This window comes from Bufo bufo, chromosome 4 (genome assembly GCF_905171765.1).
Source record: "Bufo bufo chromosome 4, aBufBuf1.1, whole genome shotgun sequence".
Taxonomy (NCBI): Eukaryota; Metazoa; Chordata; class Amphibia; order Anura; family Bufonidae; genus Bufo; species Bufo bufo.
In genome coordinates this window covers 14,911,194-14,923,134 of record NC_053392.1, presented here as the reverse complement: position 1 = coordinate 14,923,134, position 11,941 = coordinate 14,911,194, and the positions used below count along the sequence as shown (strand labels likewise).

At 51.9% G+C, this 11,941-nt stretch overlaps 1 protein-coding gene across 1 annotated transcript in view; it reads left to right on the top strand.

Moving 5' to 3' along the window:
- The first annotated feature begins 31 nt into the window (after nt 1-31).
- Nucleotides 32-11,941, top strand: part of IFT172 (intraflagellar transport 172) — a 94,231-nt gene continuing 82,321 nt past the window's right edge. The window contains exons 1-7 of the mRNA XM_040426871.1: nt 32-190; nt 1,423-1,566; nt 7,428-7,540; nt 7,617-7,656; nt 7,737-7,802; nt 7,911-7,990; nt 8,129-8,216. Coding sequence (XP_040282805.1) covers nt 152-190; nt 1,423-1,566; nt 7,428-7,540; nt 7,617-7,656; nt 7,737-7,802; nt 7,911-7,990; nt 8,129-8,216 — 570 coding nt within the window. The 5' untranslated portion in view covers nt 32-151. The remainder of the gene's footprint in view (nt 191-1,422; nt 1,567-7,427; nt 7,541-7,616; nt 7,657-7,736; nt 7,803-7,910; nt 7,991-8,128; nt 8,217-11,941) is intronic.

Sequence of the window (11,941 nt, the reverse complement as noted above, 5' to 3'; positions counted from 1 at the left end):
GCAAATGCCGTCCGTATCTGATTACGTCAGACGCTTCTTCTGCGTGCGTTCTCACGTCGGTTACCTAGGCAACCGCTAGAGCCTGAAACGCCGCTGTTAGGAGAAAGAAGAAACCGTCACCGTCCTGAAAAGAGAAGTCCGGACCGGCAGCATGCAGCTGAAACACCTGAAGACCCTGCTGAGCCCACAGGTGAGCCCGAAATCTGCAGATCAGTGCTCCCCATAGAGCCAGCCGCTCTATAGGGTGACATGGAGGGGCCAGCCGCTCTATAGGGTGACATGGAGGGACCGGCCGCTCTATAGGGTGACCTGGAGGGCCAGCCGCTCTATAGGGTGACATGGAGGGACCGGCCGCTGTATAGGGTGACCTGGAGGGACCGGCCGCTGTATAGGGTGACCTGGAGGGGCCAGCCGCTCTATAGGGTGACATGGAGGGACCGGCCGCTCTATAGGGTGACATGGAGGGGCCAGCCGCTCTATAGGGTGACATGGAGGGACCGGCCGCTCTATAGGGTGACATGGAGGGGCCAGCCGCTCTATAGGGTGACATGGAGGGACCGGCCGCTCTATAGGGTGACATGGAGGGGCCAGCCGCTCTATAGGGTGACATGGAGGGACCGGCCGCTGTATAGGGTGACATGGAGGGACCGGCCGCTCTATAGGGTGACATGGAGGGACCGGCCGCTCTATAGGGTGACATGGAGGGGCCAGCCGCTCTATAGGGTGACGTGGAGGGACCGGCCGCTGTATAGGGTGACATGGAGGGACCGGCCGCTCTATAGGGTGACATGGAGGGACCGGCCGCTCTATAGGGTGACATGGAGGGACCGGCCGCTCAATAGGGTGACATGGAGGGACCGGACGCTCAATAGGGTGACGTGGAGGGACCGGCCGCTCTATAGGGTGACCTGGAGGGACCGGCCGCTCTATAGGGTGACATGGAGGGGCCAGCCGCTCTATAGGGTGACATGGAGGGACCGGCCGCTCTATAGGGTGACATGGAGGGACCGGACGCTCAATAGGGTGACCTGGAGGGACCGGCCGCTCTATAGGGTGACCTGGAGGGACCGGCCGCTCTATAGGGTGACGTGGAGGGACCGGCCGCTCTATAGGGTGACCTGGAGGGACCGGCCGCTCTATAGGGTGACTTGGAGGGACCGGCCGCTCTATAGGGTGACGTGGAGGGACCGGCCGCTCTATAGGGTGACCTGGAGGGACCGGCCGCTCTATAGGGTGACGTGGAGGGATCGGCTGCTCTATAGGGTGACGTGGAGGGACCGGCCGCTCTATAGGGTGACGTGGAGGGACCGGCCGCTCTATAGGGTGACGCACCATCTCTGGCTCCTGGTAGATGGTCTTTTTCACTCCCAGCTCCACCTTGTAGATGGATATTTGAGGGTGATATCTGCTCTCTCTCATTAGGACGGAGCAGCGAAGGTCACGTGTATGACTTGGTCTCACAATAACGCCAAGTTTGCCGTGTGCACCGTGGACCGCGTGGTTCTGCTGTACGATGAACACGGAGAGAGGAGGGACAAGTTCTCCACAAAACCTGCTGACGCCAAGGTACCAATCACATAGGGGCAGATCTCATGTTGTAGCCGGGACAACCGATCCTAGTGGTGATGTCATCACTGGCGGGGTGAGGACTGGTGATGTCAGCGCTGGTGGGGAGATGCTGTACATAGATGTGTGATGTCATCGTATATGTATAGAACTGTGTGATGGCTGTACCGCTGGTGTTCTGGGGGTGATGTCACTACCGCTGGTGTTCTGGGGGTGATGTCACTACCGCTGGTGTTCTGGGGGTGATGTCACTACCGCTGGTGTTCTGGGGGTGATGTCACTACCGCTGGTGTTCTGGGGGTGATGTCACTACCGCTGGTGTTCTGGGGGTGATGTCACTACCGCTGGTGTTCTGGGGGTGATGTCACTACCGCTGGTGTTCTGGGGGTGATGTCACTACCGCTGGTGTTCTGGGGGTGATGTCACTACCGCTGGTGTTCTGGGGGTGATGTCACTACCGCTGGTGTTCTGGGGGTGATGTCACTACCGCTGGTGTTCTCGGGGTGATGTCACTACCGCTGGTGTTCTGGGGGTGATGTCACTACCGCTGGTGTTCTGGGGGTGATGTCACTACCGCTGGTGTTCTGGGGGTGATGTCACTACCGCTGGTGTTCTGGGGGTGATGTCACTACCGCTGGTGTTCTGGGGGTGATGTCACTACCGCTGGTGTTCTAGGTGTGATGTCACTACCGCTGGTGTTCTGGGGGTGATGTCACTACCGCTGGTGTTCTGGGGGTGATGTCACTACCGCTGGTGTTCTGGGGGTGATGTCACTACCGCTGGTGTTCTGGGGGTGATGTCACTACCGCTGGTGTTCTGGGGGTGATGTCACTACCGCTGGTGTTCTAGGTGTGATGTCACTACCGCTGGTGTTCTGGGGGTGATGTCAGCGCTGGCGGGGTGAGGACTGGTGATGTCAGCGCTGGTGGGGAGATGCTGTACATAGATGTGTGATGTCATCGTATATGTATAGAACTGTGTGATGTCACTACCGCTGGTGTTCTGGGGGTGATGTCACTACCGCTGGTGTTTTAGGTGTGATGTCACTACCGCTGGTGTTCTGGGGGTGATGTCACTACCGCTGGTGTTCTGGGGGTGATGTCACTACCGCTGGTGTTCTGGGGGTGATGTCACTACCGCTGGTGTTCTAGGTGTGATGTCACTACCGCTGGTGTTCTGGGGGTGATGTCACTACCGCTGGTGTTCTGGGGGTGATGTCACTACCGCTGGTGTTCTGGGGGTGATGTCAGCGCTGGCGGGGTGAGGACTGGTGATGTCAGCGCTGGTGGGGAGATGCTGTACATAGATGTGTGATGTCATCGTATATGTATAGAACTGTGTGATGTCACTACCGCTGGTGTTCTGGGGGTGATGTCACTACCGCTGGTGTTTTAGGTGTGATGTCACTACCGCTGGTGTTCTGGGGGTGATGTCACTACCGCTGGTGTTCTGGGGGTGATGTCACTACCGCTGGTGTTCTGGGGGTGATGTCACTACCGCTGGTGTTCTAGGTGTGATGTCACTACCGCTGGTGTTCTGGGGGTGATGTCACTACCGCTGGTGTTCTGGGGGTGATGTCACTACCGCTGGTGTTCTGGGGGTGATGTCAGCGCTGGCGGGGTGAGGACTGGTGATGTCAGCGCTGGTGGGGAGATGCTGTACATAGATGTGTGATGTCATCGTATATGTATAGAACTGTGTGATGTCACTACCGCTGGTGTTCTGGGGGTGATGTCACTACCGCTGGTGTTCTGGGGGTGATGTCACTACCGCTGGTGTTCTGGGGGTGATGTCACTACCGCTGGTGTTCTGGGGGTGATGTCACTACCGCTGGTGTTCTGGGGGTGATGTCACTACCGCTGGTGTTCTGGGGGTGATGTCACTACCGCTGGTGTTCTGGGGGTGATGTCACTACCGCTGGTGTTCTGGGGGTGATGTCAGCACAACCGGCGTGCCGAGGATGTGACCGCGCTGCTTCACTCTCCATCAAGGGGTAGCCTCTCACAATAGGATTCTTTCGCACTTTCCAAATGCAGTGACATACGAATCCTCACAACCGCCTTTACCCTCCTGGTAGATGGTGTAACCTTATGTTCATTCCCGATCCGGGTTTCGCTTGACGCTTTGTCTGGGTCGGGTATGAAGATAAAGCTATTCAGCGATGTTTTAAGGCGTTTTATACTACTTTTCTTGTGGGTATAATAAAGTGTACATTTTAACCTCTTGTGGCGGTACTCCACTATTTGCGCACGTCCCTTTGAAGGTTACACCATCTACCAGGAGGGTAAAGGCGGTTGTGAGGATTCGTATGTCACTGCATTTGGAAAGTGCGAAAGAATCCTATTGTGAGAGGCTACCCCTTGATGGAGAGTGAAGCAGCGCGGTCCTCCATACTGGGTGAACCTGCCCATATCACTACAGGACCTGCTGCAACGTATCTGGAGACATTTTATTTTTCTTTTGGCGTGCCGAGTATGATGTCTGTGCTGCAGGTTCTCCGGGTGTGATGTCATTATTGTGGTGTGATGGCGGTACGTCCAGTGTTCCGGGTGTGATGTCATTATTGTGGTGTGATGACGGTACGTCCAGTGTTCCGGGTGTGATGTCATTATTGTGGTGTGATGACGGTACGTCCAGTGTTCCGGGTGTGATGTCATTATTGTGGTGTGATGACGGTACGTCCAGTGTTCCGGGTGTGATGTCATTATTGTGGTGTGATGGCGGTACGTCCAGTGTTCCGGGTGTGATGACGGTACGTCCAGTGTTCCGGGTGTGATGACGGTACGTCCAGTGTTCCGGGTGTGATGACGGTACGTCCAGTGTTCCGGGTGTGATGACGGTACGTCCAGTGTTCCGGGTGTGATGACAGTACGTCCAGTGTTCCGGGTGTGATGTCAATAATGTAGCGTGATGTTGGTACCGCCTTTGTTCTGCGTGTAATATCGCTCCTGCCTGTATTTCGGATGTGATGCCAGTACCTCCAGTGTTCCGGAGATGATGGCAGTGCAGCCCGTGTTCTAGGTGTGATTCCCGTGACGCCGGTGTGCTGTGTATGTTGTCATTATTATGGTACCGCTGGTGTGTCAGGTGTGATGCCAGTGCTGCCGGTGATCTGGGTGTGATGTCGGTACCATCTGTGACGCCTGTGTGCTGGGTGTGAGTTCATTATTGGGGTGTGATGTCAGTACCACCGGCATGCCGGGTGTGATGTCATTATTGGGGTGTGATGTCAGTACCACCGGCATGCCGGGTGTGATGTCATTATTGGGGTGTGATGTCATTATTGGGGTGTGATGTCAGTACCACCAGCGTGCCGGGTGTGATGTCATTATTGGGGTGTGATGTCAGTACCACCGGCGTGCCGGGTGTGATGTCATTATTGGGGTGTGATGTCAGTACCACCGACGTGTCGGGTGTGATGTCATTATTGGGGTGTGGTGTCAGTACCACCGACGTGCCGGGTGTGATGTCATTATTGGGGTGTGATGTCAGTACCACCGACGTGCCGGGTGTGATGTCATTATTGGGGTGTGATGTCAGTACCACCAGCGTGCCGGGTGTGATGTCATTATTGGGGTGTGATGTCAGTACCACCAACGTGCCGGGTGTGATGTCATTATTGGGGTGTGATGTCATTATTGGGGTGTGATGTCATTATTGGGTGTGATGTCATTATTGGGTGTGATGTCATCATTGGGGTGTGATGTCATTATTGGGGTGTGATGTCAGTACCACCGGCGTGCCGGGTGTGATGTCATTATTGGGGTGTGATGTCAGTACCACCAACATGCCGGGTGTGATGTCATTATTGGGGTGTGATGTCATTATTGGGGTGTGATGTCAGTACCACCAGCGTGCCGGGTGTGATGTCATTATTGGGGTGTGATGTCAGTACCACCGGCGTGCCGGGTGTGATGTCATTATTGGGGTGTGATGTCAGTACCACCGACGTGTCGGGTGTGATGTCATTATTGGGGTGTGGTGTCAGTACCACCGACGTGCCGGGTGTGATGTCATTATTGGGGTGTGATGTCAGTACCACCGACGTGCCGGGTGTGATGTCATTATTGGGGTGTGATGTCAGTACCACCAGCGTGCCGGGTGTGATGTCATTATTGGGGTGTGATGTCAGTACCACCAGCGTGCCGGGTGTGATGTCATTATTGGGGTGTGATGTCAGTACCACCAACGTGCCGGGTGTGATGTCATTATTGGGGTGTGATGTCATTATTGGGGTGTGATGTCATTATTGGGGTGTGATGTCATTATTGGGTGTGATGTCATTATTGGGTGTGATGTCATCATTGGGGTGTGATGTCATTATTGGGGTGTGATGTCAGTACCACCGGCGTGCCGGGTGTGATGTCATTATTGGGGTGTGATGTCAGTACCACCAACATGCCGGGTGTGATGTCATTATTGGGGTGTGATGTCATTATTGGGGTGCTTTGGTGTTTTCAGACTCTTCTCTTTGCAGTACGGGAAGAAGAGTTACATGGTAAAGGGTATGGCCTTCTCCCCGGACTCCACATGATGTCATTATTGGGGTGTGATGTCAGTACCACCGGCGTGCCGGGTGTGATGTCATTTTTGGGGTGAGATGTCAGTACCACCAACGTGCCGGGTGTGATGTCATTATTGGGGTGAGATGTCAGTACCACCAACGTGCCGGGTGTGATGTCATTATTGGGGTGAGATGTCAGTACCACCAACGTGCCGGGTGTGATGTCATTATTGGGGTGTGATGTCAGTACCACCGGCATGCCGGGTGTGATGTCATTATTGGGGTGTGATGTCATTATTGGGGTGTGGTGTCAGTACCACCGGCGTGCTGGTTGTGATGTCATTATTGGGGTGTGGTGTCAGTACCACCAGCATGCCGGGTGTGATGTCATTTTTGGGGTGTGATGTCAGTACCACCGGCGTGAGACGGGTGTGATGTCATTATTGGGGTGTGATGTCAGTACCACTGGCGTGCCGGGTGTGATGTCATTATTGGGGTGTGATGTCAGTACCACCGGCGTGCCGGGTGTGATGTCATTATTGGGGTGTGATGTCATTATTGGGGTGTGATGTCAGTACCACTGGCGTGCCGGGTGTGATGTCATTATTGGGGTGTGGTGTCAGTACCACCGGCGTGCCGGGTGTGATGTCATTATTGGGGTGTGATGTCAGTACCACTGGCGTGCCGGGTGTGATGTCATTATTGGGGTGTGATGTCATTATTGGGGTGTGGTGTCAGTACCACCGGCGTGCCGGGTGTGATGTCATTATTGGGGTGTGATGTCATTATTGGGGTGTGATGTCATTATTGGGGTGTGATGTCATTATTGGGGTGTGATGTCATTATTGGGGTGCTTTGGTGTTTTCAGACTCTTCTCTTTGCAGTACGGGAAGAAGAGTTACATGGTGAAGGGTATGGCCTTCTCCCCGGACTCCACATGATGTCATTATTGGGGTGAGATGTCAGTACCACCGGCGTGCCGGGTGTGATGTCATTATTGGGGTGTGATGTCATTATTGGGGTGTGATGTCAGTACCACCGGCCTGCCGGGTGTGATGTCATTATTGGGGTGAGATGTCAGTACCACCGGCGTGCCGGGTGTGATGTCATTATTGGGGTGTGATGTCATTATTGGGGTGTGATGTCAGTACCACCGGCCTGCCGGGTGTGATGTCATTATTGGGGTGTGATGTCAGTACCACCGGCCTGCCGGGTGTGATGTCATTATTGGGGTGTGATGTCAGTACCACCGGCCTGCCGGGTGTGATGTCATTATTGGGGTGTGATGTCAGTACCACCGGCCTGCCGGGTGTGATGTCATTATTGGGGTGCTTTTTTCAGACTCTTCTCTTTGCAGTACGGGAAGAAGAGTTACATGGTGAAGGGTATGGCCTTCTCCCCGGACTCCACAAAGATCGCTATTGGACAGACGGACAACATCATTTACGTTTACAGGATCGGGGAGGACTGGTGAGTACGGGCGCTGGTCCAGTCATGTGACCGCTCAGCCATCTTGTACACTAACGCCCGTCTTCTTTCCTTGTAGGGGAGATAAGAAGGTGATCTGTAATAAATTCCTTCAGACGGTAAGTTCCTCTGCGTCTCTGCTGTGGTGCCCCCCGTCTGTACCGCTCGGCACCCCACTGATGTGTCACTTGTGTCCTAGAGCGCGGTCACCTGTCTCCTGTGGCCTCTAGAGAACTCCATCGTCTTTGGCCTGGCTGAAGGGAAGGTCGGTTTTCTTCTACATCTTAGGATATTTTGACAAGATGGAGAGTTGTAGTCCTTCCCTCAGATCTGGTCACTGATGCTCAGCTCCCACCTCGTCTCTTTCCTCCAGATCCGTCTGGCAAACACCAAAACCAACAAGTCCTCCACCATATACGGGACTGAATCCTACGTCGTGTCCCTGACCTCCAAGTGAGTATGGGGTCCCCAGAGGGGCAGGGGCCCAAACCTACCGTCTGGATGTAGATGTCTGATGTCCTATAATACAGCGGTGGGGATCACACCTCGCACTCCGCTCCAGTCACCCCCTCATTTCTTGTGTTCTCTTAGTATTTCAGGAAAAGGGATCTTGTCCGGCCACGCAGACGGCACCATCGTCCGCTACTTCTTTGACGATGAAGGTTCTGGAGAGTCTCAGGTACGGCTGTGGGAGCGGAGCTCGTTATATTATATAACGGATATATGAGGTGGGATCAAATAACGGAATCTCCTGTACGCTCCTCTGTATATCGGACACATCATCAGGAGATCTCCTGTACGCTCCTCTGTATATCGGACACATTATCTGGAGATCTCCTGTACGCTCCTCTGTATATCGGACACATTATCAGGAGATCTCCTGTACGCTCCTCTGTATATCGGACACATTATCTGCAGATCTCCTGTACGCTCCTCTGTATATCGGACACATTATCTGCAGATCTCCTGTACGCTCCTCTGTATATCGGACACATTATTATCAGATCTCCTGTACGCTCCTCTGTATATCGGACACATTATCAGATCTCCTGTACGCTCCTCTGTATATCGGACACATTATCTGCAGATCTCCTGTACGCTCCTCTGTATATCGGACACATTATCAGGAGATCTCCTGTACGCTCCTCTGTATATCGGACACATTATCAGATCTCCTGTACGCTCCTCTGTATATCGGACACATCATCAGGAGATCTCCTGTACGCTCCTCTGTATATCGGACACATTATCAGATCTCCTGTACGCTCCTCTGTATATCGGACACATTATCAGGAGATCTCCTGTACGCTCCTCTGTATATCGGACACATTATCTGGAGATCTCCTGTACGCTCCTCTGTATATCGGACACATTATCAGATCTCCTGTACGCTCCTCTGTATATCGGACACATTATCAGATCTCCTGTACGCTCCTCTGTATATCGGACACATTATCAGATCTCCTGTACGCTCCTCTGTATATCGGACACATTATCAGATCTCCTGTACGCTCCTCTGTATATCGGACACATTATCAGATCTCCTGTACGCTCCTCTGTATATCGGACACATTATCAGGAGATCTCCTGTACGCTCCTCTGTATATCGGACACATTATCAGGAGATCTCCTGTACGCTCCTCTGTATATCGGACACATTATCAGGAGATCTCCTGTACGCTCCTCTGTATATCGGACACATTATCTGCAGATCTCCTGTATGCTCCTCTGTATATCGGACACATTATCAGATCTCCTGTACGCTCCTCTGTATATCGGACACATCATCTGCAGATCTCCTGTACGCTCCTCTGTATATCGGACACATTATCAGGAGATCTCCTGTACGCTCCTCTGTATATCGGACACATTATCAGGAGATCTCCTGTACGCTCCTCTGTATATCGGACACATTATCAGGAGATCTCCTGTACGCTCCTCTGTATATCGGACACATTATCAGGAGATCTCCTGTACGCTCCTCTGTATATCGGACACATTATCTGCAGATCTCCTGTATGCTCCTCTGTATATCGGACACATTATCTGGAGATCTCCTGTACGCTCCTCTGTATATCGGACACATTATCAGGAGATCTCCTGTACGCTCCTCTGTATATCGGACACATTATCTGCAGATCTCCTGTACGCTCCTCTGTATATCGGACACATTATCAGGAGATCTCCTGTACGCTCCTCTGTATATCGGACACATTATCTGCAGATCTCCTGTACGCTCCTCTGTATATCGGACACATTATCAGGAGATCTCCTGTACGCTCCTCTGTATATCGGACACATTATCAGGAGATCTCCTGTACGCTCCTCTGTATATCGGACACATTATCAGGAGATCTCCTGTACGCTCCTCTGTATATCGGACACATTATCTGCAGATCTCCTGTACGCTCCTCTGTATATCGGACACATTATCAGATCTCCTGTACGCTCCTCTGTATATCGGACACATTATCAGGAGATCTCCTGTACGCTCCTCTGTATATCGGACACATTATCTGCAGATCTCCTGTACGCTCCTCTGTATATCGGACACATCATCAGGAGATCTCCTGTACGCTCCTCTGTATATCGGACACATTATCAGATCTCCTGTACGCTCCTCTGTATATCGGACACATTATCAGATCTCCTGTACGCTCCTCTGTATATCGGACACATTATCAGATCTCCTGTACGCTCCTCTGTATATCGGACACATTATCAGATCTCCTGTACGCTCCTCTGTATATCGGACACATTATCAGATCTCCTGTACGCTCCTCTGTATATCGGACACATTATCAGGAGATCTCCTGTACGCTCCTCTGTATATCGGACACATTATCAGGAGATCTCCTGTACGCTCCTCTGTATATCGGACACATTATCAGATCTCCTGTACGCTCCTCTGTATATCGGACACATCATCTGCAGATCTCCTGTACGCTCCTCTGTATATCGGACACATTATCTGCAGATCTCCTGTACGCTCCTCTGTATATCGGACACATTATCAGATCTCCTGTACGCTCCTCTGTATATCGGACACATCATCTGCAGATCTCCTGTACGCTCCTCTGTATATCGGACACATTATCAGATCTCCTGTACGCTCCTCTGTATATCGGACACATTATCAGATCTCCTGTATGCTCCTCTGTATATCGGACACATTATTATCAGATCTCCTGTACGCTCCTCTGTATATCGGACACATTATCAGGAGATCTCCTGTACGCTCCTCTGTATATTGGACACATTATCTGCCGATCTCCTGTACGCTCCTCTGTATATCGGACACATCATCTGCAGATCTCCTGTACGCTCCTCTGTATATCGGACACATTATCTGGAGATCTCCTGTACGCTCCTCTGTATATCGGACACATTATCTGCAGATCTCCTGTACGCTCTTCTGTATATCGGACACATTATCTGGAGATCTCCTGTACGCTCCTCTGTATATCGGACACATTATCAGATCTCCTGTACGCTCCTCTGTATATCGGACACATTATTATCAGATCTCCTGTACGCTCCTCTGTATATCGGACACATTATCAGATCTCCTGTACGCTCCTCTGTATATCGGACACATTATTATCAGATCTCCTGTACGCTCCTCTGTATATCGGACACATTATCTGGAGATCTCCTGTACGCTCCTCTGTATATCGGACACATTATCTGCAGATCTCCTGTACGCTCCTCTGTATATCGGACACATTATCAGGAGATCTCCTGTACGCTCCTCTGTATATCGGACACATTATCAGATCTCCTGTACGCTCCTCTGTATATCGGACACATTATCAGGAGATCTCCTGTACGCTCCTCTGTATATCGGACACATTATCAGATCTCCTGTACGCTCCTCTGTATATCGGACACATTAGGAGGAGATCTCCTGTACGCTCCTCTGTATATCGGACACATTATCTGCAGATTTCCTGTACGCTCCTCTGTATATCGGACACATTATCTGCAGATCTCCTGTACGCTCCTCTGTATATTGGACACATTATCAGATCTCCTGTACGCTCCTCTGTATATCGGACACATTATCAGGAGATCTCCTGTACGCTCCTCTGTATATCGGACACATTATCTGCAGATCTCCTGTACGCTCCTCTGTATATCGGACACATCATCTGCAGATCTCCTGTACGCTCCTCTGTATATCGGACACATTATCAGATCTCCTGTACGCTCCTCTGTATATCGGACACATTATCAGATCTCCTGTACGCTCCTCTGTATATCGGACACATTATCAGGAGATCTCCTGTACGCTCCTCTGTATATCGGACACATTAGGAGGAGATCTCCTGTACGCTCCTCTGTATATCGGACACATCATCTGCAGATCTCCTGTACGCTCCTCTGTATATCGGACACATTATC